Raw genomic sequence first — 26,153 nt, forward strand, 5'->3', positions numbered from 1 at the left:
GAGCCTCATAGGTAGCGGAGCTGAACTAGGGAAGTTGCACGAGTTTGTTACTGGAGTTCAGCCCTACGACAGTTGGCTCGATCGATCTTTGACCTGAATGACGTTGTATTACGGCAATGGGTGAGATTGGTGAAGGGTAGACCATGATGTGATGCGGTCCGAATCTGCGGTGGCTTTGAGCAATGTGGGGGGCGCTAGTAAACGTCTATCTTGTAAGGCGTCCTACATCTTCTTCCCTGGGCGCTGGGCAGTGGTCAGATATACATTGAAGAAAACGTTTTGCATGAATAAATGCGGTACCTGTCCACCTCAATCTTTGTTCCGCTCACTCCATGGACCGCTCATCACAGGGGAACAACAAAGGACAGATTCGTCTGCGATCATATGCTAATGTCATTCCAACGAAGAAGCACAGCGTATACATTACTTTATATGCAGATATGCTTTCCACTATAGCAGCAGCGATGCAACGCCAGTACACATGTTGCAATGCAAGTCCCAAACTCCGCGTGTAATGCGTGAATGATAACGGATCCAGAAAGGTACAAAGTGGGTATATAGAAATACAAAGTGTAAGAAAGAGAAGTGAAGTTCAAACGTAACATGTCGATGCAGTCAGGCTACTCGGCGTTATTGTGGCGTCGTCATAGTGCGGGAGAGTTGAGAACGTTGTGGCATGGCATCTTTGCGTAGCTGCCGAACAACGGCTTCGAGCTTTCGTCGTTCTTCTTGTTCCGCCTGTATAGTGTTAGTGTTCTGCAGAAGAAGCGTGTGGAAGTGACTTACCCTCAGCGCCTTCAATCCCTCAGCAGTCCGGTCCCTCATCATCTTCCTGAAGTCTTCTCTCAACATGCGAATACTAGTCGCGCCCATGTCAAGCTGTGCAGCAGCGCCATTCGGCATACCGGGCCCTGGACTCCTAACCCCGAGCCACTTGACTTTCTCGTCACTGAGCTCGCGCTCCAGAGCTTCCTTCTCGTCGCGCAGCTTATCGATTTGCGCTTCGAGAACCTCGCGGTCCTTCTCATTTTGGATGGCGTCGCGGGTAAGGGCTTCGTACTCGGCAGCCATACCGGATAGCTCAGCTTTGAGATTACGCTCAGATTGCCTGGCTTCGGCTTCGGATTGTGAGGCAACGTCTTGCACTTTGCGGAGCGCTTCTAGTTCGCCAAGGAGCGCTTGGTTTTGCTCGGTGAGCTCGTCGAGCTCTCGCTTGATAGCAGGGTTGGCAGCGGAGTCAGCAGCACGTTGCGCGCGCGTACCGTAAGCGCCATCGAGCTCTGCTTTGGCGAAAGTGAGTTCGGTTGTAAGGCGAACAATTTCGCCTTCTAGGTTGCGGAACTCTTCCTCCTTGGCATTGAGGGAGTTGGTAGCGTCCAAAGAGCGAGCCTCGGCAGCTTGCTTCTCGGCAGTTACGGCTTCGAGAGCAGCTGTAGTCTCTGTGATCTTCTCGAGGGAATTGGCAAGTTGAGCCTGGATCGTTGCCGCCTCGGTACGAGCTTCGTCCTGGGCATCCCTCAATTTGGTCTCTAGCATGAGAGCCCGTTCCTGCGCGTCCCGAACTTGAGCCTCGTAGCCAGCAGTGCGTTGCTCGGCCTCTTGTGAGGAGACGTTGTATGCGGTGTTGCGCTCCTGGTGATCTTTCAGCTCCTCCTCAAATGTGGCAGCACGCTTTTCAGCCTCTTGCATCTTGCTCTGGAAGTTTACAGCTTGCTCTTGCACGTCCTTGAGCTGGTTCTCGTACGCGACAGCGCGTTGCTTGGCCTGGTTCAGTTCAGTCTCAAATGCCATCACTCGCTCTTGTACGTTGATCAGCTGAGCCTCCAGACCAGCGTTCCGCTCCTGCGTCTCGCGCAAGATCTGTGTGTCAGTCGAGACCTTTGACTCATCGAATTGCTGTAGCTGTTCCATCGCACGCTCGAGCTCACCCTCCATGGACTTCTTCTCAGATCTCGCGCTTAGCAGATTGGTATTGAGTCGCTCAAATTCTGCCTCTTTCTGTGCGTCCGACTTGTTGTTCAGTTCACGTTGCTGCTTGATCTGGCGCATCAGGACTGATTGCTTGTCTTTGAGACTAGTCGCTCGCCTGAACAGTAATTGCACCTTTGAAGAGAAGGCAGGGAGAGAGTAGCTCTCGTTGACGTAGTCTTCGTCTGGCGAAACTTGTTCATTGGCATCAGGATCTTCGGCAAGCAACTGGCGTCGTTCACGTTTGCGTTCGCGTGCTTCTTCCTCGCCAGTGAGAATAGTCTGCCAGAGGCCCATGATCGTAGTCTCGTACTTTTCTGCCTTCTCAGCGCTCTCGGACTCATCAACCGCAGGACCTTTAGAACGAAGCTCGTTGATTTGCTCGTTCATGGCATACTGGATCTGCTCGAGGTTGTAGAAGGAGTCTTCCATGTAGTTGAGCTGTTCGGTAGCGCCACCGCCAGTAATGGCGGGTGGCGGTGGGATCTTGTCAGACTGTTCGTTTTCGGATCGAGATATTACCGCATACAGTTGGTTGTTCATGCCCTCCAGACGGCCCTCGACTTCGCTCAGAGTATGCCTTGAGTTGTTGCGAATGTTGGACTGTTCAGCGGCGATGCTGCGGAGGCCTTGATCGAGGAAGTCGAGCTGGCGATCCAGGGTTGACGCGTCAGGCGTTCCTTCAAGAGCCAGCGGTGGCAGTGAATAGTCTTCGTCACGCTCGGGGTTCGCCTCGATGATGAGTGATCTCAGGCGCTCGTTGATCTCCTGGAGTCGCGTGGCAGTCGCATTCAAGGCTTGATCGTGACGCTCTGTGGAGGCTGTGAGGTGTTTGCCGGTTTGCAGCACGTTCATCAGGTTGTCGAGGTTCTCTGGCGTCCTGTAGAAGCTGCGCTCGTCGAAAGCGCCGTTGAGTCTGCCGTCTTCGTAGGTGTTCAGGCTTGCGGGGCTGTCTGGTCTGCGGAAGCGGTCTTCTGACAGTTCTGAGTCGTCTTGACGCTGCTTTGGTCCCTTGTGCGTGAGCTGCAGTACAGCCGCAGTGTGCATCAGGAGTTGCATATCGATCATGCGCATGCGAGACTCTATCTCGAGACACTCCCGAATAAACTCCTCGACCTTCTTGTTGCTAGACTCCAGCCCTTCCTCTGTCTTGGGGTCGTAGTCCTGCACGGGATTGCTGCCTTTGCTGCTTTTGCTGCTCTGCCCGCGCTTGTGTCCGTTTGCCTTCTTCGAGGCCAGCCGTCCGAGGGAGCGCGTCGCATCGCGGATCTTCGTCTCCGACTCCAGCTTCCGCCTGACCGTGCCCAGACGAGTGTCCAGGCTCTTCTGCTCCTGCTTGAGCGCCTCCACCTCCTCGACCGAGAGTATGTCGAAATACTGGCTGTCTCCGATTGCCGTCTCAACAAGCAAGTGCATAGCCACGGGATCGGTATTCAGCGCGTCGGAATTTCGCTTGCCCGAGTTTCGCGGTGTGTAGACGCCATTCTCGCGGATGGTCTCCCTGCGGCCGTCTACGAAGACCTCTGGGGGCGGTATGAAGGCGCTGGCACCGAAGCGCGGGGAGATCTGGTAGGCCATGGGGAAGAAGCTGGGCGAGGCGGTGCCGTTGATGCCGGACGGGTAGTTGGACGTGGGCGAGGGAAAGTCATAGAGGGCGCGGGGACTGAGCGTGTCCCCGACGTAGGGGTACTGGGTGCGCAGGCCATTGGCGGTCATGGTTCTGAATCTGAGCGAGCGACGCGGCGACTCGGGGCGTTGGGGGGTTATAAAGGACCGGATGGAGAAGGCGACGGGAGCGCCCAACAGTAATACTCGCGCAGCCAGCGGGGGTGGTGGGCGCGCTCACGGCGAGCAGCTCAACATGGTTGCAATTGGAGAGGTGGCTCAGGAGACGCTACTCTAGCAGTCTGCTCCTAGCACTCGACTGCGCCCGTCAAGGGGTGAATGAGCCACTAGCCGGCGGGAGTTCACGCGTTCATGCGCGCTTGGCAGGCACCGCCCATCCAGACATTCCCCACCATCCCGCGTTCTCGTCCCGTATTCGCTGCGCAGTCCTGACGACACCACAGCTGGCGTCTCGTAGCGTGCCCCGCGCGAAATATTTCTCTGTAGTGATTCTAGTGCTGCTGCATCTCGTGGTGAAATTGCTGCTCCCATCTGATCGCGTCTCAGTTCGCCGCATGCCAAATTCGGATCTGCACTCCGCTATCGATAACGTCCGTGTCAGTCAACAACATGAGCGCACGCGCAACCTACACCAGAGACCAAATAAAAAAATACTTCGACCGCCTGGGGTTGCCTGACCAAAAGAGAAAGTACGATGTAGCCGGTCTGGACCCCGACAGCGCACTGGAGTACCTCGCACTGCTCCAGAAGCTGCAGCTAGCAACCGTGCCCTTTGAGAACATCAACCTGCATTACTCGGCCCATCATTCCATCTCCATCCATCCAGAGGAGTTGTTCAAGAAGATCATTGACGATGACAATGGACGCGGTGGGTATTGCATGGAGAACAACAGACTATTTGGCACGCTGTTGAATTCGCTGGGGTTCACCCTGTATTCAGGCGGCTGTAAAGTTTGGGCTGCTGACAGCTGGACGGGCTGGTCGCATATGGTGAACTTTGTCACTATCGGCAACACTAAATACCATGTCGATGTCGGCTTCGGGGCTGACGGGCCTGTTGTCCCAATGCCTCTCGACCGCTCGGGCACAGTCCAAAAGCACATCCAGCCTGCATCGGCCCGTCTCCAATGGCGCAACATTGCAGACAACACTGACCCTGACCAGCGCTTCTGGGTCTACGAATATCGGAGGAACGACGAGAGCGACTGGGAAACCAAATACTCGTACAGTGAGCTGGAATTCCAGCCTCAAGACTACGCTGTCATGAGCTACTACACTTCCACCAGCAAGCACACTTTCTTCACGCAGATGGTAGTGGCCGACAAGAAGATACTGGGTGATGATGGGGAGCTAGAAGGGAAGATGAGTCTGGCGGCTGCTTCGTTGAAGTGGAATATCAAAGGTCAGAAAACCAAAGAAATCGAGTTCAAGAGTGAGGGAGAGAGGTTGGAGGCGCTTGAGAAGTACTTTGGGATGAAGTTCAGAGACGTGGAGCGAGAAGGCATTGCCGGACTGCCATCAGAGATCAAGTAGACACCAGTACTGAACATTGAGAATTGTTGATTGCTCGCATGCCTACTATTGCTGTACATGCCGTAGACCCTCTCAGCGCGATGTAGTCACTATTGGGTATGTTGTGTGCTGTGTCGGAGCATCTCGCATCGTCTAGAGGAATCGCTTCTCGCACTGCCCGTGGTTAGCATCTTCCAACAGTCCAGCACCTCCATACGCACCCTCCATGGGTTGTTGAGCTCGAAGCCTTCCGGAGCAATCGGCTTGTCTGTCTGTCCGCGCATGAATCCTGTCAGCCGGCGGTCGCGCTCCATCACTGGTTCTCGTAAGTATGTCGCATGAGGTCATCGTGAAGCTGTCGTACTTTGCTGTACACATGTTAGCTTTCTCCTGATGCGCGCACGTCTCTCGCAACCTACCCTGTCCCATTGGTCGATACCCCTCCTGGTCTTCTTTCCTCCGTTCTGGATCTCCTTGAGCTTTCCGACAGACACGGCGCTGAATGCGAAGAACTGGCCCCCGTGTTAGCAGCCTTTCACTCCCAGGCGCGCCGATTACTCACGCCCGTCATAATGGCATAGGGCAGCAGAGCCTCGAATGGGACACCCATGATTGCGGTAGTGTGTTCAGGCGCGGTGGTGTTGCGGGGTGGGCTATCAGTGCGGACTGGCTGGAGGTGCCGTCGGCGTGAAGTGAGGTGCGGCGGCCGTGCGTCAACTGCTCCTTGGCGGCAACCCCGACTACCACCAAGGGTGTCATTTCGGACGACGACAGCGCATCGCCCATACCATTTCCTGCCGAGCGACAATTATTCTCGGTGTCGCACAGACTCACCCTTTCATACGAGGCGCGAAACCCGCAATCTTCGGCCGCCAGACCCCCCAAATAATTGCCTCCGCCGCGATCGCACCTCCGCCTTCCCCACAGTCACGCCCAACGCGACTACGAGACCGCCGCATCTGCCTCTAGCGATTCACGACCTCTAAAACCCATTACACGATACACCTCAGTCGAAAACACGCGGTTATAAGTTTCACGGGTCACAACAACGCGCTAGGACACAGACACGACGCGCTCACCAACCACTGCATGAGAGAGCCTCCGCGGCTGCTACCGCTCGCGCAACCAATGTTCTAAGGCCTATACCAATTGGACTGCGACAGTGGCGTATCTTGCCTCCAAGGTGGCCTCTGCCGTCAACTTCGCAATGGCGGAAATCATGGGCCAAGCCGCGGCCAACACCGACCCGGATGACATCGATGCGGATGGCGAATACGAGATGGACGATGTAGAGTACGCGCCCGGTCCGCCTATCGAGGACATGCCTGATGCTGAAGGCCAAACTACAGACGCTGAGGGTTCAGACGTGGATGCCGAGGGCGAAGATGTCGATGCTGAGGGTGAAGATGTGGACGCCGAGGGTGAAGAGGTGGACGACGACGAGGACGAAGCTGAGCCCGTCGGTGCTGTCAAAATCGCACTGCGCCGACCCAGGTCCGACGACGAGGAAGAGGACTATGATGGCGATGATGTCGCGAGAGAATCCTCCGATGCCAAGTCCAGCGACAGCGACGAGTCAAGCAACCTTGATTCCGAGGAGGAGAACCAATGGCAGGCGAGCGATGGTGGTGAAGAAGATGAAATCATCAGGTCGAACAACCCCAACGTGTGCATGTAAGTATCGCCCCAGAAGATTGAGCCTATAAAACCATTTACTAAGTGAGCAGATATTGCAATTTAGACGAGGACAACGACCCCAGCCCGGAATTCGAGGAGTACCTCTCTTGCGCCCAGTGCGGAGACAATGGTGAGTACTCAGTGGGGAGGTTCGGCTTACGATGTGGTAGCTCACACGTTGTTGGTCCAGCACATCGGCAATGCGCGCGTAACGCTAATACGCTTAGTCCCGATGACGGTATGTTCCCTTGTCAGGCCCGAACCGCACCTTACTAACGACGAATAGATGCAAAGCTTTGGCGCTGCGAAGGGTGTATCAACAACTTCCCAACGGAAGCAGAAGAAGAGGCAGACGAGCCTTCGACTCGTCGGAGACGTTCTTCTGCGAACAAATTGACCAAAGAGTTGCTCCCTTCACATCGTGGGGTTGACCCCGAAGGACATTCAATCTTCAAAGAGCTAATTCTTCCCGACGAATCAGCAGATGGAATACGTTCGCTGCGCAAACGCAAGACTTCGCAGGAAGAGGAAGCGCCGATTCCGTCGAGGCGAACACGGAAGAAGCGGAGACCTTCCGAAGCATCCAACTCAGATGCGGCGCCATCAGTGCCTGCAGTCTCACCCCGGCCACCTTCAAGAAGCGTACGAAGTGCTCGTAGCGTCATGACGGATGGTCACGAGAGTGGAGGCGAGGCAGAGCACACTGGTTCAGATCGAGAGGCAGGCCGCTTACGACCAGCGCGAGCACGTCGTGGTCAGCCTAAGAGGACCGACAAACGACCACTCGCATGGATCGAAGAGGCCCAGCCTGGAAGCCTGATTATCGCTTTCCATCTCAACAACGAGAAAGTCCAGAAAATTGTCACCGCCAAGCCCAAAGTAAAGACACTCACGCGCGAGCAAGAGCGACAGGAGAGGCGGCGCGAGAGGGATAGAGAACGTCGCGAAAGAAATCGTCGGGCTGCACAGGCTGCACGAGAATCCTCAGAGGTCTTGCATTACCCAACAATACACATTCAAAATGCCGCTCCGTTCCCAGGCTTCACCGACAGGGAGCCGGACGAGGTCAAGAGCAAGCCCTACGGTGGTGTACTTTCGGAAGCGGATGCCGATACATCCAAGACTTATCCTTCTCCCGCCGACCGGAAGCGGTTCGACGATGCTCGCATCAAGGCTGAAGAAGAATGGAAAGTGAAGCAGGCCGCACTTTACCCACCCGAACCACTCCGGTCGCACAAGCAAGCAACCACGGCGAGCAAGATCAAATGCGTCAATTTCGGTGGCTGGGAGATCGACACCTGGCACGCTGCGCCATATCCTGAAGAGTACAGCAAAAATCGGGTGCTTTACATATGCGAGTTCTGTCTCAAGTACATGAACTCGGATTATGTGGCATGGCGGCATAAGGTAAGCATGTCGACTTCTTTCCATGGCCATATACTAACAATCACAGCTCAAATGTCCAGCGAAGCACCCTCCTGGCGACGAGATTTACCGCGACGGCAAGTACTCCTTCTTCGAGGTCGATGGCCGAAAGAATCCAGTGTACTGCCAGAATCTCTGTTTGCTCGCCAAGTTGTTCCTCGGTTCCAAGACGCTATACTACGATGTCGAGCCCTTCTTGTTCTACGTCATGACAGAAAATGACAACTTTGGGTGTCACTTCGTCGGCTACTTTTCGAAAGAGAAGCGTCCCAGCTCGCTCAACAACGTTTCTTGTATTCTCGTACTTCCTATTCACATGCGCAAGGGCTACGGACAGTACCTGATCGAGTTCTCCTACCTCTTGACCCGCGTGGAGAGAAAGACGGGAAGCCCCGAGAAGCCTCTCAGTGACATGGGTTTGGTGAGTTATCGGAAATACTGGCGGCTTGTACTGTGTGAGGAACTACTCCAGCAAAAGGCTGCGATCAGCATATCGGCTATATCAGATCGCACCGGCATGACACCTGATGACATAGTATCAGCGTTGGAAGGCCTACGAGCTCTTGTGCGCGACCCTGTCACGAAGAAGTACGCGCTTCGCCTTGATTTGAACTACTTCAAGTCATACATTGAGAAATGCAACGCCGCAGGCAACCCAAAAATCAACCCGGAATGTCTGATATGGACACCATACGTCATGGGCCGTCTGGGCCAGTACGAAGATGGACCCGCCCTGCAGACAGTGCAACAGCGCGACGAAATCGAAGAAGAAGACAAGCCCGCACCCGAGGAAGGTGTACAGATGGCAGCCGCGAAAGCCAACGGTACAGGCGACGAAGCAGATGGCCCCCACCCCGCCGAAGACTCTGTTAACGGCGGCTCACCACCCCCCGGCACACCCCTCGTAAACGGCTCCACCGTCGCACTCGCCGGCTCCCACATGGACGAACCCGCAATCCCTCCCTCCCGCTACGAAATCTTCCCTCCCATCCCCGGCCAACCTGCACAGCGCCGCCGCCCAGGCCGCCCCTTCGGCACCCGCCGACGTACCAGCACCCCCAATCGCGTCCGCAACACCTCCCTCTCCATCCACACCGCCCCCGTATCCAAAATGCAACTCTCGCCCAGCCGCGGCGCAAAAGCCCTTATGTCGCCCTCCGCCAACGGCGCCCTCACACCGGGTACTATCTCCCTGCGGCGTACACGCAGTCGCCTCGGAGAAAGCGTTACAAACGGAGACGACGTCTCAGACGGGGGCGCGGTTAAAGCTGTTGTGGTCAATGGGAGGAGGAGCACACGGAGCTCTGCTAGCTCAAGGGGTAGCATCGACTTCAAGGGTAAAGGCAAAGCGCTGCCCATTGAAGAGGAACAGGAACAAGAACAAGAGCATGATGAGGACATAGACGCCGATGGCGATTATGATGAGGAAGAGGGGGATATGGATGTTGATGCCGAGGGCGAGGAGGACGATGATATTATCATGCAGGATGCATGATAGTGTTGCTAAACACTTTTTCCACTTCTCCCGCTCACGTCTTGTAATATTTAGTGTTGGTAGTGGTGTCGATCTGACATCTAACTATCTTTTTTCTCGTTCTCCTTTCTATTTATGTTTCAGCGCGGAGAACTAGGGGCTTCGATTCTTTCTGTAGTGTTAGGGTTGTGCGCTGGTTGGGGCTATTGGTGTATATGCATTATGGAGATACCTTGGGATGGGATGGGATGGGATGGGATGGGATTGCGAAGCGGGGCGTTAGTCAATGTATCTGCACATATCTCCTGAGCTGGGCTTCATGTGTGGTTTTTTCCGAAAAGAGAGTGTGAGGATTCTTTTCTTAGACTCTCTTCTCGGAAAAAACCACATCTCGAGTTTCAATCCAGGGGATGTATGTTCATCTATGGAATATTCTCGGTGATGCATTTGGGTACGACGTTCCAGGGGCGGTATCATAGTCTTGTTGTTATCGCTGGTAGCATTCGTGCCAAATGACGAGTGGTAATGACGCCGTCTCAGTTCTCTTCAATCTAAACATCCATCACAATCCCCACTTCTGCTCCACCTTCTACTGTTGTCTTATCCCAACGCGCTTGATCTAGCTAACAGCCCCAGGGCGCTCCGCGCTCGAGCCAGGTAGTAATACAAATCTGAAGAGTGCTGCCATGTCTCCACATTCAGCGCACACACTCGGCTAAATACTCCTGCAGGTTATGGAAGCGATATCATCATGAACACACAGAAAACAACACGGTGGATATCCAAGTAGATGTAGTTGCTTGATATTGATCGAATCATCGTTCTTTGAAGTGGAGTAACATGCCGTAGATGTCAAGACTACTGAATAATAAGCCTGTGATTGTTCGGATATTGTTGACGTAGATACCACGCGCGCGTGGATATAGTCTACTTACTTTGATAAATAATCCTACCTAGATAGTACATCAATACCATATCTCCACTTCTATTCCAGGTCCTATTTTCTCTTTCTGGACGATGTTGTTAAAGTGGCATATGAATTCAATTTGAAGAATACATTGGTGCCTCATTAGGTGAGTCAGTAGACCCCCGTATCTGAGACTGAACCTGCTTATGCAGTGCTCCAGTAAATTCTAGGATATATGTCCAGCGACATCACTACCTGGGTCTTTACGGGTACACTAGTGACTGCGCATGCGACGAAGAATGGCAGAGATAGGACGACAGCAGTGTTTGGTGCGAAGTTCAACCTTCGGCGCTGGGAACTGGGCGGACAAGTGAGCGATATACTGGTATCTTACGCAAAACAAGGGTGCGTATTCCGAGAATGCGAGTACATCGCTCATCCATTCAAACTGAGCTTTCTCCTTTCCTCATCGCGTGGGACGTATAATTGACCTTCTCGATATTCAGTCCCGGACTTCCAAACTGTATCCCGTACCGACCCTCGCACCACAGCGGACACAAATTGTTTACCGAACATGTCGTGCTACAGTGCACAGCCCGTCACCCACCAGTCTCCATGGCATTTTCAAGTGAGCATGACCTGGGATCTTCTCCCTACTCCACATATCGGCGAAAACCCTATGATATCACTCAGCATACGAGCTTCCCATCTGAACGATTGACGCCCAGTCTGATCTTCTCTGCACGCAACGACGATCTCATACGGTCTGTGTAAGCAGAACCCGTTTTTCCGCTTGTCGCTGGTAAAAGCAGCCGAACACCGGCGTTCCCCAAGGGATGAACTCCATCTTCAATGTAACTCGCCGCTTTCGCTCCTCCTTGCATCGCAGTGCAGCGCGTTGCATTGCATTCCTCTAGTGACTTGTGCGACGTGAAGCGCCGTTGGGGTGCCGATACCGCATGCCAAGACTGTGAGCACGCGATGCTCGTGTACTGTGACACATTCGTCGTCAAACCCTTTGCCAGACATCCATCATCAATCTCGATTCGCGTGTTGAGACTTGATGGAGGCTGACAATGTTCGTGGCTGGATAGCGACGGATAGGGCTGAGAGCACTAGTCCGGATACGGTTGGACCGGGTTGCGATAAGGTGATGTGCTGCGGGGATGTCAGAGTGGGATATCCCGATCGAAGCGGGAGAGAGCCCGAGTCTAGCGCTGTCGTTCGCAAGGCGTCGTTGACATCTGCCTTTTCTTTTGCGTTCCTGCATTCTCGAAGACGCCTCTACATTTGCTTTTGAGGTTTGTTGCACGTTACAACACGATGCTCGGCCTGTCCATTTCCGCCCTGGGTATCCTTTTCCCACTTCTGCTCATCGTCCAAGTGCTGGCTAGCCATGTGCGCAATCCACTGCGAAAGGTCCCCGCTGCCCATCCGCTGGCGCATATCACTTCACTCTGGATGCATTCAGTCCGATGGCGGGGTATCGAGAATGCGACACTGAAGGCAGCGCATGACCGCTTGGGCCCAATTGTGTGTTTGGGACCCAGCGAGATCAGCGTGAACTGCGTCAAAGGAGGGATCCGAGACGTCTATGCCGGGGGATTCGAGAAAAGCAGTGCCAAGGATGGGTACAATTGGTATGCTTTCTTTTCGAATTATGGAGGGTAAGCACTGTCAGATGACCGGCCGTGCGTTTATTGACTCATCGTAGAGTCGACAACATGTTCTCCACTGGACGCAATAAGCCGCATTCGCAGAGGAAGCGAATGCTGAGCAACATCTATAGCAAGTCTCATGTCACGGCAAGCGAGGCACTGCTCGGCCAGACGTCTGCCATTATGTACAAGCGCTTTTTGCCGTATCTGGAGACGACGTTCGCCGAGTCTGAGAAGGGGGTTCTCAACGTATACGCACTACTCAGCGCAACCACGATGGACATTGTGACGTGCTTCATCTTCGGGCTCAAGGCAGGCTCGAACCTAATCGATGACCGAAAGCAGCTTGCGTGGTTTCTTGATTTGTACAACTCGCGTCGATCCTACAACTTCTGGCCGCAGGAGTTCCCACGATTTACTAGCTTTGTGGAGAAGTGGCTTGGCTACCGATTGACACCGAAGTGGGTCGATGAGGCGAACGGTGAGATCGAGAGGTGGACGGTGAGGATGTGCGACGATGCTAGTGCTGTCTCGAGCGCAGGCGATGCACAGATCGAGGATCGACCTGTGGTGTGGCAGCAGCTCCAAAACACCATGGCAAAAGCCGCGAAGGAGGGCGGGGAGAGCGCACTACAGACTCAAATTGCGAGCGAGGTGCTGGACCATCTTGCGGCAGGGTTCGATACGTCCGGGATAACACTGGTCTACGTCGTCCACGAGGTCTCGCGGCATCCGGGAATCCAGGCCCGTCTTCGCGCTGAGCTGCTTGGTCTCTCGCCGCAGCTTGTCCCGTCATCAGCGCCGACACTGCCTGATGCTAAGGCTGTAGACAGCCTACCATTCCTCCATGCCGTCATATGGGAGACCCTGCGTCTTCATTCGGCCATTCCGGGCCCACAGCCACGATTCACGCCGCCGCAAGGCTGTCAACTTGGACCTGAAGAGGCTTCGTACCACATTCCTAGTGGAGTAAGGGTGAGCGCAAGCGCGGGCCTATTGCACCTCAACGAGGAAGTGTTCGAGCGCGCAAACGAGTGGAGGCCAGAGCGATGGCTGGACATGGACAGGCTAGACGAGGAGAAGCGGAGGGATATGGAGAGCCGGTGGTTTTGGGCCTTTGGAAGGTCAGTACTACTTCTCGAAGCACGTTGACCGCTGACACTCACTATCATGGACAGTGGCGGACGCATGTGCGTTGGAAGTCACTTGGCGACATATCGTAAGTGCTGATCCTCCATGGTTGCTTTTGGGCGCTCCGTTCCCAAGACATGGATGCTAGACGCTGACAGAATCCAGAAATGAAGTACATCGTCGCAGCGCTGTATTCCAACTACAGCACCACCATCGTCGACGATACAGGCATCGAGCAGATGGATTCGTATACTGCGCCGCCCAAGAGTGACAAGCTCATGGTAAGACTTGCAAAGGTAGAGTAGGAACGAGGCTTGCTGAAGGCTCTCACCTCAATGATCAGGCATGTTTGGACCCTGATCTCCGACACTGAACAAGGAAGGAAGCATCTGCCCCGCCGCACGTGCAACAAGTCTTAGCGGGGAATCGCCTTGACGTAAAAGCAAGCATACTGTCGGCAGCCGTACGGCGAATTAAGAGTGTGCGGCCGGTTTACGCCGCTGAGTAATTGTACCATGGTAGAGCTGTGGGAACCGCACGTAGTTGAGCCAATCAACAGTCATAAACTCATGCGCTATCGTGGGGAACGCAGCGTTAGAATCCTTCAGGAGCGTTCAACTCGTTTTGGCGGGATGTGAAGGCTTCGACTGTTTGGACAGGTTTCTGTCAGTGCGGTGATATGCTTCTTGTCTCATCTGGGCAAGAGATGATGCTTGTTGATCTGCTTCTTCCATCAATACAAACGCATCAGCTTTGGCATCAGCTGCATTGCACCGGCCACCCGGCTAGACCAACGCAAGTCTTCGTAGTTCTGCCACAGTTTCGTACAGCCAATGGCGACCTGGAAGCCGCGGGCTCGCTCGACGCCGGCTATGCAGCATCCCTTTGTCCAGGGATCATGTCGTTCTGCGCGACCAGTGACCTGCTGCGTACATACATCATATCTTCTTGGCTCACAGGTGGCCAAATTGCTGGTGACAGTTCCATGTATGCGGATCGCCGAATTCCGCTTGCGATGTCTCAACTCTCGGTTACAATGTATCATGAGGGACACGTGTGTATGATACAATGATTCGCGGATTGATCTGGCAGTCGGTGAAGCTGCTCGACGGTAATAAGCTTGCGTTTCTACGCAAAGCGATCCATGTGGAGTGGTATGTGGAGTGTTCGTTGTGCAAGGTGGGGGCGGTCGGGAAGAGCTGTGACCAATATGTACAGCAACAATAACGGAGTTGGAAGTGTTGTGGATCTGGACCTGGCCGCATTCGCATTCGAGGGGCACTCGACTCGAGTAGCTAGGGCAGGCGAAGTGCAGCCGTGCTACACTCTGTCAGTCAAGTGCCGTGTAACCCAAGACCGGTGTAGTGATTATCATGCGACAGTATCCTGCTCGGATGGATGATGGATTTCGGGGCCGCCGGACGGTAGTTGGCGTCGAAGCTGCATGTAAGCAGTCGTTAGTTGCGGCGGCAGAGAGGCAGCGCCATCTGGCCCTATTGGGGGGCTGATAATAATCTCATAGGTACTGCTGTGAATGCCGATCAACCCGTCTGAGGTGTACGCAACCGTCATGTCTACGGTGTGTGCCGTTGATAATCTGCAATGTACACTCAAAGAATTGTTTGACAAGCTTCACAGCTAGAAAAAGTATGCCGGGATGCATATCTACTGACCGCCTCGACGCATGCTCATGTCAAATCACCAGCTGATCTTACAGATCAAGGCTGTTGTTACTGACATCTTAGCCCAGACGCACGGTGGTGTAGTTGCAGCGAGCCGTCCGATCTTTGGCACGAGAATGTACTATGGTCGTTAGTGCATTGTTTGTGAACCATGTGTGTTCATTCTTTCGATCATTGCCTTGCTGCGGCAGTTGTAAACGTGGCTATGGCGCCTAAGACTCATTGCGTCCACTGCATACGGCTCAACGGAACCAGAAGCCTAGTCGCGATGTGTCCCAAGATACCAACCGTGTTTGTGCAGTAGAGATCTTAGATCCAACAAGATGCAGGGAGAATGTCCACGAGGTCTTTGCGATAGAGGCCATGTCACCACCCCACATCCGCATGAGGGGCCCACAACCGCGAGGCACTGGAAAGGTTTCCGAGCTTGCACAATGCAAATATCCAGATTAAGACGCTTGGATGGAGGCCGGATACCAGAGCAGAAGGGCAACCCTTTTGTTTGGACTGTGCAGGCAGATTTGCGATATCCCAGAGTGCACGCCTGACTAGTATTGCAATATTGAGTGACAGTGAACCTCATGGCAGCCCGTGACGGCAGCTGATAGTCTCTCGACAACGATGAACAGCCCGAGCCTCCGCCGTAGTAAGCGAAAAGTAAATTAAGCGCATACAAGGTCGATGTTGGGACAATATTTGCAACATCTGCAAAGGGCCAATAGCGGGAGGCTCTCGTATCCTGCAGGAACAGCGGCATGTCGGAGGACGGAGAGAAGACGTGGTGCACGAGGGAAAGCTGCCGAGACAACGAGACGATCTGTCGTAGAGGCGCAACAAGCAAGCAGCTAGCACTCAGATCATCGTGCTTTGACGACAGCGAGTGTTACCTGGTGATGGTGACCCGGCAAGACTTCGCTAAGGACATGGCTGGCTATAGCGCTGCTGTCTGAGGTAGACTGCCGGCCACATGAGGCATCGCAGGAAGTGCGCCGGCCTCTCACTCGCTGGCAGTTTGTGGCTAAAGGGGTGTTGGACGGGGGTGCGGATGACGGTGTAACATCGTAGAATTTCTTTCATGAAGAGAACGGAGCATTCGGCGGTCTTCGCTTGGAATCGAACCACATCCCTGCAGAAATCCTCCCAGCCACCGCGCGATTTGACGGCGATCATCCTCCCCACATGCATCTTCATAGCCTCCAGACGACATCACCCGCCCTCAGCCCGACGAACGTGAATGCACAATGCGTCATTGCCCCATCCGTCTGCAGCGCCCAATGGGGACGTTTCCTGCACGGTTCGACGCCCGTTCCAGGTCCGATTGACGACAGCGAGCGTACCGGGCACTCTATCGCAGCGTGCGTGCCGTCTGCTGCAGTGATACGCGACTATGTTGTGGGTATCCTAGCCTTGACTGTCCTGTCAGTTTAGCCTTCGAGTCCTGAGGCACGTCCCGGAGCCGCCATCGTGCGCCGTCGGAAAGCGTGTGACAGCCGCCATGTGTGTGGACGTGTTCAGTACCACTGCACTCGCCTGCGAGTGGTCCCGACGGATATGTTGGGGTCCGTTCATCAGCTAACTCGAGCGCTCTGTGTCTCTGGCTACGGATCAGAGGAACCGTAGCAAACAGGCTGTCGAACGGCGTGATGCTGAGATATTGGGCGCCAATGGATCATTATATACGACCTCTCAAGTAGAGTAGTTGCAGTGGCTAAATTCCGAGCGTCTCTGTGAGTGTCTACAGACATGGGGCTCTTCCGTTGCATGCAACCGGGTCCCCCGTTCGATGCCCTTGGACAGTGCCCTACCAACCCCAAACCTGGGATTGCCGTTGAACCCAAGCCGTCTCGCTATCCTTGCTCTACTGCCGCGCAGTCTGTGCAGCCAGGCTCTGCCATCCGGCTGCATGGGTTACCCTCGCTCTGGCAGCATAGTGCGGACGGGCTATTGCTGCATTCTAGCGCCAAACGACCCTTGGGCTCTCTTCGGCTTCATTCGAAAGTGCTGTTGAGCATATAGAACAGTCGCTGCACTACGGCACAGCATCTGCGACCAGCCTGTCTTCTTGTACCTCGTCCCGCCGTGCCGTCCTTGCACGCTGACACATGCGCCAGCGGGCTGGACAAGGTCCCATTTCCATCGCAAACCCGGTATTTCGCTGAGTGCATACCGTCCTGTCGTTTTCGATTGTACCCTCGACGTCATCTGCAGAACGCATCAACCACACTGCAGCCCTCTCCGGACTCGACGAGGTGCAAGAGCAAAATCAACCAGGCCTGTGTCAACAAGCGAGAAACCTTAGCTTCCAAAGCGACCGTGCCTACAGAAGAAGAAAGAAGCCCAGGCGACGTTCGATTGGCTGCACTAGAGCTTGTTCGCATGATTCACGCCGCCGCTCGTTCATCTCTTAGCACGCTAGCTCGGAGAGACCCTACAGCACTGATCGGCCGCGCTCGGCACCAGTTGCACTCGAGACTAGACGGGAAGCGACGAATCACCGTCGAAGCCGCCACGGAAGCACGAGTGTAGAGGAGCCCCGATTGAGACGACTACCTCGAGGTACCCTTGCCAGCTCTTCTATCTTGTGTCTTACTCTTGTGCGTCTTCCTTCATGAGCACTGCGACGTCGTCGCCCTCGACGCTCTTCCTCTGACCTTCACTTCTAATTCCATAATATTACCAGATTACCCTAGACTTACCCCCCGACACGTCATCGCTGCTTGACTGGTCGACCAGCACGACACTAATACTCTCGAAGCCGTTGGAAACGGCCCTCTTTGTTGTAATATTCGGAGCACACCAGGGCACTCTCGACCACGGTTCGGTACCAGACCTGCGTAACCTCAGTTCAATCGCAAACTCCTCTTCGACATCAAGCTGGTGCTATGCCTTGCGGAGACAGTGCGGAAAGTACAGTGTTCTACGGGTTCCACACTGCAGGTGCTGAGCGACGCAGGCGCAGTACACATTTTTTGTTGTTGCTTATATCTGCGCCTATCTCTGTTGGAAGTCACGGTCAAGGGTGGAGTCAACCTTCTCTCCGCAGGCGGGCCTTTAGTTCGGTCCCGTTGGAAGGCGAGCGCCAGATCCACTCCCGCGCGCGCCATTCTGATATCGACGCTTTCAAGAGGTGCCTCCAATTTTGAGAAAGGCAGCGCATACCACACGAGGACACGCATTATTATCGACTGTGCTGGACTGGAACAGTCAGAACAGGCAGCCGCGCTTTGACGGTACTTTCTCCGAAAAGGGTCCTCCACCCATGGAACGGTGATCCACTCGCATTTTCATCGCTCATTACCACTACAGTCACTGGTCACGCAGCACCTTCGGGCGGCACTGCACTCCGTAGTGACTCAAACCTTTGTTCGATTGGTCACCTTTCGCGTATTTCTCTCAAAGGTCGCTAGCCGAATTTCCAAATTCTCTTATGTTCTCAGTATTTTTCGACCGGACGACTCCATCTCACCTCCACATTCTCGGGCGTCTCTGAGACTTGATCCTTGGGTTCCTTACAACACGATTACGACCGCCGACCTCTGCTACAGAGGGCCAGACCATGAACATGAACATCCCAACCATGTATCCGCACCACCCGATGCCGCCGCAGTATAACCAGCCCTACTATCAACAGCACATGCCTGTCACACTACCAGTCGCCAGTCAAGGCCCCGAGCCTTTGAGCCCGAACAATTGTTACCTGTCTGTCCGCCAGCAGCCTAAAGAGGCACTGGTCGCGGTCAAGAGCAAGGAAAAGTTCCGGAAGCCTGTGGATCCTCCACCCATTCTCCAGCTCAACCTTCGGGATGGCGTTGACGCCTCGAACAGCTTCTTACAAAACCCCTACATCTTCCTCAGTGCATCCCTGTACAAAGCGGACAGAGATGAGCCCGTCGAGCACACTCCCAATGAATCCATGGCCGGCACACTGGTGTCGTCCCTGCATCGTCTTAAGGATGTTAATAACAAGGACGGCGGTTTCTTCGTCTTCGGCGATATTTCTGTCCGGATTCAGGGCAGCTTCAGACTTTGTTTCAGCATGTACGAGTTCCACCCTTCACGTGGGGAGGTACAGAACCTCGGCTCTGTACTTAGTGAGAAGTTCGACGTCGTACTTCCCAAAGACTTCAAGGGTCTCGAAGAGTCGACGTATCTCTCGCGGGCGTTCTCCGACCAGGGCGTTCGACTCAGGTTGCGCAAAGAAGCTAGAGGGATGATGAACAACAAGCGTTCGTTCCAGGCAGACTCAGAGCCTACCTCCCAGGCACAGATCGCCCCAAGCTACGAGTTCCAATCGTCTAAAAGAAGAAGGGAAGAGTACACTCTACCCTTAAACCCAGAGCCGACCACACAGGCACCCATCGACCACTCCGCCTACGAGTACGAGCACTCCAACAAGAGGAGGAGAGAAGACTCTGGCTACATCCTGCCTACCAACTTAGGCTCTGACCCCCCACCTCTGCCAGCGTACCCAAATAGCATGAATTTGTACGCTTCCTCCACTCTCGCACAACCACCACGGATGCCATTCCACCCAGGTCATTCAGGTCATCCAGGTCATCCAGGTCACCCAGGTCACCCAGGTCAACAGGTGTACAACTCCATGAACTTTAACATGGTACCCTCGTACGTCGATCATCAAAATGTTGATCCATGGGATCAGAAGATTCAACAGGAGACAGATTATAAGGTCTAGGAAGACCGCGATCGACTTCCTCCATATCGAGATTTTGCGATCGACTTGCCCGAGGTTTGGCCCGATATCAAGATTCAACAGGAGACGGATTATAAGGTCTAGGAAGACTCCGATCGACTTCCTCCATATCGAGATTTTGCGACCGGCTTGCTCGAGTTTCGCCCCGATATTAAGATTTTGTCATGCGAGGACGAGGCGGAGGAAGAATTCCCCTGGATGAACATATGATGACTAGGTCGAGTTCACATAATACGCACACGTTGGAGAAGGCATCGCACCACGCGTCCGTCTCGTTCACTCAGTTTTCGATGGGTATTTGACTTAGCTGTCTCTACCCTTTCTACACTCTCGGTTTGCGCGTGGTTTCGGACGTCGTCGTCCCCACGCTTTTCTTTATCAGCATGGTGTTATGACGAGGGCATTATGCATTTGGGTACGGAGTCATTAATCACGACAACATGAAGTCGTCTTTCTCTTTGTTTCTTTCTTATACATCGCTACGGTACTAGGTATCACACTGTCAACGGAGAGAGTAGTAACCCTACCCTCCTTGGGATCAAAAAAACACACCGCTCACCGAACTCAAAATACAAACAATTCAAAATTACACACTGAATCCCTATGAGTGATGCGCTTGAAAATGAGACCTTCCTTTGCATCGCGTCCCCCGATGCCGTACCTGCAGCCGCAACACACACTACCAGCGCGCGCGCAAGCCCTGAAAGATTTGGAAGACAAAGACGGCCACTCGGCTCGTTACCACCGTCACATGCGAAAGCGAATGTGTAGCGTAGATCTCATTGCGCACTTCCAGTCTCAGACTCGCGCTTGAACTAGTGATCGACAGCCGCGAAAACCTGCCTGGTGACATCGGGCGATGCCGTGCAGTAGCAACACACCGGGGTTTCCCGTCACAGCTGACGAAAAATGGTACGAGATTCTTGTGCGGGCAAATTTGTGCCTAACTCAACACAGGCCATGCTCTTGCGGCGATACGAAGACGAGATCTTGTGCTAGCTGGGTTCGTGGTTTCCGTGTTGGGCTGCATTCGCATCGCGCAGTGAGGATGAAGAAGGTTTGGGGACGGTTGAGTGACAGGATGAACGTGTCGCAGGCTCTTCTGGTAGGGAACTGGTCCATCTATCCAACAAACAGGTCATCGAGACCGCGGAATACATTTCTCTCGAGCCGCAGTCCATCCCGTCTCTCTACCAGACACTCCCATCTATGCAAACACGTTACACTATTCCCACCACAGCCCCCATCTGCTTGCCCCAGCAAGAAAAAACTGGTAATGGTTCGGTTCGCTCCAGCCCATACTCGCACCACATCCCCCCTCCCTTCACTGCCGGACCCAACCCAAGCTACCCAGCCCCTCGCCTCGCTTCCCCCATCGCGTGCCTCGCGTACATTCGCGCGTCTCGCGTTTAATCCAAGCCACCGCGCCGCCCGTCAAGCTCAAACGCCACACAGCACCCTAAACCTTTCCCACGATCGCCGTTTCACACTCATTGCCTTGGGGATCGTTGGGCCCCACTTTTCGCGTCGGCTGTATGGCTGGAAAGGGCATGGTTGGTGAGATGACGCGCATGAGTTGGAGGTAACGTGACTTAGTGCGTGGTGCTAAGGGACGGTTGGGCCGAGAGAGTTTGGGGGCTTGGCAGAGGGGGAGATGATGATTGGTGGGGGTTTGATGATTGTTGAGGGGTTGAAAGGGGGTTTAGTGAGGGAGGCGTGGTTGGAGGGGGTGATGGGGTGGTTGTGGCGTGGTGGGCAGGATGGGGTGGTGTCACGGTGGGAGGAGAAGAAGGAGTTCAGGGTGCATTTGAGTTTGTGATGGGTGCTTCATTTGGTGCATGTGCAAAACTAAGATACCCAGTTCCTCGAATATTTGAGATGCTCATACGGAGGCGTGAAGCGATTCGGTACGTTCATAGTCGTACTATTATGCCAAAAACCACCGTTGTATGCCCCAAAGTAAGTTCGAACGCCAGACTTCGAACACCGCAACTCCGAATAATCACATACCAATGCCTACAACGACATCGGTATCAGCATCGGCATCGAAAATCGAGTGTGGTCGTGTCGTCCGAGTGGTGAGCGTGCAACTACCGCCTAGGTGTAGTTGGCAGTAACAGCTCCGTACCGAATGCCGTTGACCGAGAGAGACAGCTCCAGAGAAGACTGGATGTTCATTTCGATCTCGAAGACCAAGGTGAAGTAGGTACCACTGGATGGGCTCGTATCAACCCGGAACGCACTCTGAGGAACACGGCTCAGATCGACGTCCAATGTAGCGATTTTCGACACACCCTGGATATAGTCAATACATTTACTGCAGCATATTTCGATTGCTCAAACGTACCTGATCGGAGCAACGGGGCGGAGCTTTGTCGAGGTCGCTGGCTAGAAGCTCACAGGTCGCTCTACGAACGTCACCGGGCCAGAAATGCTGGCAGAAGGTGAATTTACCATGCGACTCAGACTTGGCAGCAAGATCTTGACCCTTCTTCAGTATCCACCTCATCTGGTTGCCGGCTTGCTTGAGACCGGTGTACGGAGAAACAAAGGCGTCGATTTCCTTGTGCTTGGCCGGGACGAATGCAGCGTAGCAGTCGGTGCCATAATGTCTACGACACTTGCGGTTCTTGATCGGGGTACGGCCGTCGCCTTCGAGGCCTTTGGCGGCTGCGCCGCGAACGATAGCGGACCAACTACAGTATAACGTATTAGTCATTGCCCATAATGAAGGCTGAAAGGCTTCACTTACGCATGAGCGGGTCGGATTGCAACTAGACCGTTTGCTTCGGCAAACACCCTGAGCTTCTCGTACATGTAAGGAGACTCTGAGAAGCCACCTACCATGAAGATCCACTGCAACAATTAGTACTAAGATCGCGTTCCGCGCCTGGGAAATGTTTTGTCATACCTTCAGCCGTGCGTTGCCTTTGCGACGCGCTTGCTGCATTTGCCCAAGCAGAAGCTCGTATGTGCGACGAAGCGGAAACTCGAACATCTCTTGCATATCTTCCCTGTTATTTGTTAGTAGGTATATGAGAAGTGATTGTGGGAGACTTACGCGGTGATCGTGATCTCACCATCTTGGATACCCCTAGCCTCGTCGTCTGCAATCGAGCTCAAGGGCACTGGAAGACGAAGGAAGTTCGTCTCGACACCCGAAAAGCCGCTCTTAACCTCCAGTACGAAATCTTGTACCATACGGCTCAGCTTCGGAGAAAGTGAAGTGCGAGGTAGGTCCTCGCTCCTCTCACCAGCAATGAGCAAGAAGTCAGCGGTGCCCAGACGGCGCTCCAGCCACTTCAAGAAAGCTCGCTCCACGAAACTACCACCACACTGATCACCGGTTCCGATCGTAGCTTCTTCAAGAGTAGTCGGATCCAAGTCGGCAACCCGGTACGAAATCCTATATATCGAGGTGTAAAGTCATTATGTGTTTCAAAGAATCTTGGAAGTTGGTACCACTTACAAGTCTATCGTACCGCCACCCATATCGCACACGATGAACCCGTCACCAACTGCGAACTGCTCATCCTGGATGCCTCCACGAATTGACTGAATGGTGTATATGGCGGCAGCTTCTGGCTCAGTCGTAAGGACTGTACGCTTCAGTTGAGGCAGCTCGATGTTGTTGAACCCAGCCTTGTTGACGGCCTTGAGCGTAGCACTCTTAGCGGAATCCGACCACACTGCCGGAACGGTGATCACGAGCGTGATTGGAAGGGATCGCCATAGGCCCTTTCCGTACTGAATGTCGAGGTTCTTGATGACGTGAGCCTTGACGTGCGCGAGGAACTCTGCGATGATATCAACTGGCTTGCTCGAAGGGCCACGGTTATCATCGAGAGTGAGCTCCTTCAAGATCTTGTCGACCTCGCCGGCTTTCGCGTCATCGAGGAGGAGTTTGGTCCACATGTGTCGTTGGACGTTCGGCGCGATCAACGATCCCCATTGAGTGCGGTCTTTCAATGCAATCTCACTCGGTACTTTCTCTTTCGTGCCGATCTTTGTATGACGAGATGGCCAATCTTTGATCACATGGATGTCTTTACCAACGACACCAGTGTCAGATGTTTCGCAGATCGCGACACCTACGTCGTGTTATCAGTATACTGGCAGTATCTTGAGCCTCTCGGATACACTCACCTGTGTACGTTGTGCCATAGTCTAGGCCTATGACCAAGCGGCTGCTGAGCATGTTGTGTGTGTACGCGCGGTAGCGACAAGTGGTCAAGTGGTGTGGCGTTGTGGTAGGGTAAAGGATGAGAGCAGCGGGATGCAGCAAACTCAGCGTTTGTGTGAGCGCAGAAAATCTTTAGCGAGCTGCGCAGAAATTTTCGTTTTCCTCAAGGTGAAGGTGAAGATGAAATGGCGAGCGCTTGGACGCTTCCTTGTTTGGCGGTCTCTTCAAGTGCAAACGGCCTCACTGTGACACCACAACAGACCCGGGACCGACAAGCAATTCCAGTTCATCAGCTGCAGGACAAACCACGGTTTTAGGTGTCATGCTAGCATGGACGTGTTCAAAGATCTGGTGAGTGGCAACCTGAGGTTCGTCGCAGAAATTTACAACTAACGATACCCTGTAGTACACCTCAGTGATGGGCCCAATTCAACCTGCCCCGGCTGCGAAACTCGAGAACTACGATGTCAAGAACCGCGTCACGAGATCCTCTTCGCGAGTATCGAAACCAGCGAACGAACCAAGTCTGAGCAGCAGTGGGGTAAAGGATCGCATTGAGGCGATTGAGACAGTGAACAGACCCAACATGAGCTCGAAACACGCTCGCAAAGCATCAGAGCCAAGGGCCCCACGAAGAGACATCATCGCATGCTTCGAGGAAGCGCTATCTGAACGAGAGAAGGAATTGGAAGAACAGCAAGCTGAGAACAAGAAATTGGAGCGCAGGAACATCAGACTGCGAACCTCCTACAAAGAGCAAGCTATCGTCATCGCGGGACTCGAATCAGACAAGAAAGACATGGAGGATACCATCAACACTGCGATAAAGAGTCATCTCGATCCCTACGCGAAGAAGCACGGTACTCTCCCTGATGGATGGAAAAATGATACTTTCCTCGCTGCCATCGCCTCTTTATTTGAAGACGCTGAAGCCACCAACTCCCAAGCCATCGAAGTCAAGTCCTTGACACAACAGTACCAAGCACTTCAGGAAGAGATGTGCAAAAAGGTTGAGGAAACTGCAGAGGCCGCCGATTCCAAAGCCGCTGAGATCGCGTCTTTGACACGACAGATCCGAACACTCCAGAAAGAGATGCTTGCGAAGGTTGAGAAAGTCGACGTCGCCTCTGATGAGAAATTGGCCCAAGAGTTCCGTGTCATCATGTCACTTGTCAGAACATTGAGCCGTACCATCCGTGTTGACGAGACTATCGATGTCGCGGAGATCCTCGGTCGGGGCCCTTTACAGAAGAAGGTCTCCCACCATCACTGGATTGGACGTGCGAGGAAGAAGCTCTTGGTGGAAGGATGGATCTGGTCTGTTCTCATATTCGTGGTCTTTCGCACACCTTTCATGATATTCGGCAAGGAATATGAAGCACTCAGCCAGGTGTGGTGCACCATCTTCGGCTCTGAACACTGCAATGGTTGGCCAAACCCCACTGCACTCTCCGAGACCTGGCGCTACACAACGATGGAGAGCATGCTGGCGACGATTGACCCTACTGTCATTACACATGGAACGACCCAGGAGGAGCCGGATGACATTGAGATCGGTATCGCTGGCGCGCGTACGATGTGTGCCGAAGTCCTCAGGAATGCTCTTTCAAGAGTTTCGTCTGGCGGTAACCCCTCACAGATCGAGACCATCGTCAACAAAGCATTCGCGCTTGCGATGCAAATGTCTGTTCAGCGAGTCCGCCTCCAGATCACCTATCCAACCGTTGGGGACATCTTTGACAACGAGACAATGAACTTCCTTCCTGATCCTGATGGCGCTGACGTCGACCACGGAACTGTGGCCTTCACTGTCAACCCTGGCTTGAGCAAATGGGGCGATGCGCACGGTAAGAACTTGGAGCATCGTTACGACATTGTGCCATCTCAGGTCCAATTGGAAGCTCCTCTTCAAGAGGGAATTGCGGTCCACGAACCAGTATCGTCGCGTCTTGCGCAGCGTGGCCGTGACCAGGCTCCGGTATCTGGAGATACGAATGAAGGAGACAGCCAGCGCTGAAAGGTTTTGAGTACTCTAGTCAGCGGATGTGATCATTGACCAGAGCTACACTGCCGTTGACACCTGGCACGAGAATGAGAGGAAACTTCTACTCTCTGAGACAGCATATGGCCTTGGTTGTGGATCGTTAGTAAGGGATTTTCTTCCTTCTTGAACTATACTCCGTTGGCCAGATTGCCGTC

At 53.8% G+C, this 26,153-nt stretch overlaps 8 protein-coding genes across 8 annotated transcripts; 5 read left to right on the plus strand and 3 right to left on the minus strand.

The window, feature by feature from the left end:
* Positions 1 to 630: 630 nt before the first annotated feature.
* J4E85_007285 (uncharacterized protein) lies at positions 631 to 3,684 on the minus strand (the record flags this gene model as incomplete). Its single annotated transcript, XM_051471517.1, has 2 exons — positions 631 to 738; positions 787 to 3,684. 2 exons carry the CDS (start codon positions 3,682 to 3,684, stop codon positions 631 to 633), a joined length of 3,006 nt encoding a protein of 1,001 aa, XP_051324591.1.
* A 519-nt stretch (positions 3,685 to 4,203) lies between these two features.
* J4E85_007286 (uncharacterized protein) lies at positions 4,204 to 5,127 on the plus strand (the record flags this gene model as incomplete). Its single annotated transcript, XM_051471518.1, has 1 exon — positions 4,204 to 5,127. The coding sequence occupies one exon, from the start codon at positions 4,204 to 4,206 to the stop codon at positions 5,125 to 5,127; it is 924 nt and encodes a 307-aa protein (XP_051324592.1).
* Positions 5,128 to 5,259: 132 nt separating this feature from the next.
* J4E85_007287 (uncharacterized protein) lies at positions 5,260 to 5,716 on the minus strand (the record flags this gene model as incomplete). The annotated part of the gene is made up of 4 exons (XM_051471519.1): positions 5,260 to 5,280; positions 5,328 to 5,378; positions 5,526 to 5,618; positions 5,669 to 5,716. 4 exons carry the CDS (start codon positions 5,714 to 5,716, stop codon positions 5,260 to 5,262), a joined length of 213 nt encoding a protein of 70 aa, XP_051324593.1.
* Positions 5,717 to 6,313: 597 nt separating this feature from the next.
* J4E85_007288 (uncharacterized protein) lies at positions 6,314 to 9,703 on the plus strand (the record flags this gene model as incomplete). The annotated part of the gene is made up of 5 exons (XM_051471520.1): positions 6,314 to 6,780; positions 6,834 to 6,899; positions 7,011 to 7,021; positions 7,070 to 8,190; positions 8,237 to 9,703. The coding sequence occupies 5 exons, from the start codon at positions 6,314 to 6,316 to the stop codon at positions 9,701 to 9,703; spliced, it is 3,132 nt and encodes a 1,043-aa protein (XP_051324594.1).
* A 2,610-nt stretch (positions 9,704 to 12,313) lies between these two features.
* Positions 12,314 to 13,797, plus strand: J4E85_007289 (uncharacterized protein; the record flags this gene model as incomplete). The annotated part of the gene is made up of 3 exons (XM_051471521.1): positions 12,314 to 13,371; positions 13,584 to 13,659; positions 13,684 to 13,797. The coding sequence occupies 3 exons, from the start codon at positions 12,314 to 12,316 to the stop codon at positions 13,795 to 13,797; spliced, it is 1,248 nt and encodes a 415-aa protein (XP_051324595.1).
* Positions 13,798 to 18,655: 4,858 nt separating this feature from the next.
* J4E85_007290 (uncharacterized protein) lies at positions 18,656 to 19,753 on the plus strand (the record flags this gene model as incomplete). Its single annotated transcript, XM_051471522.1, has 1 exon — positions 18,656 to 19,753. One exon carries the CDS (start codon positions 18,656 to 18,658, stop codon positions 19,751 to 19,753), a length of 1,098 nt encoding a protein of 365 aa, XP_051324596.1.
* A 2,115-nt stretch (positions 19,754 to 21,868) lies between these two features.
* Positions 21,869 to 23,969, minus strand: J4E85_007291 (uncharacterized protein; the record flags this gene model as incomplete). Its single annotated transcript, XM_051471523.1, has 7 exons — positions 21,869 to 22,066; positions 22,119 to 22,467; positions 22,524 to 22,627; positions 22,683 to 22,785; positions 22,833 to 23,177; positions 23,241 to 23,862; positions 23,918 to 23,969. 7 exons carry the CDS (start codon positions 23,967 to 23,969, stop codon positions 21,869 to 21,871), a joined length of 1,773 nt encoding a protein of 590 aa, XP_051324597.1.
* A 403-nt stretch (positions 23,970 to 24,372) lies between these two features.
* On the plus strand, positions 24,373 to 25,971 carry J4E85_007292 (uncharacterized protein; the record flags this gene model as incomplete). The annotated part of the gene is made up of 1 exon (XM_051471524.1): positions 24,373 to 25,971. The coding sequence occupies one exon, from the start codon at positions 24,373 to 24,375 to the stop codon at positions 25,969 to 25,971; it is 1,599 nt and encodes a 532-aa protein (XP_051324598.1).
* Positions 25,972 to 26,153: the final 182 nt, after the last annotated feature.

Source organism: Alternaria conjuncta, assembly GCF_024043145.1.
Source record: "Alternaria conjuncta strain BMP 0040 chromosome Unknown scaffold_10, whole genome shotgun sequence".
NCBI lineage: Eukaryota > Fungi > Ascomycota > Dothideomycetes > Pleosporales > Pleosporaceae > Alternaria > Alternaria conjuncta.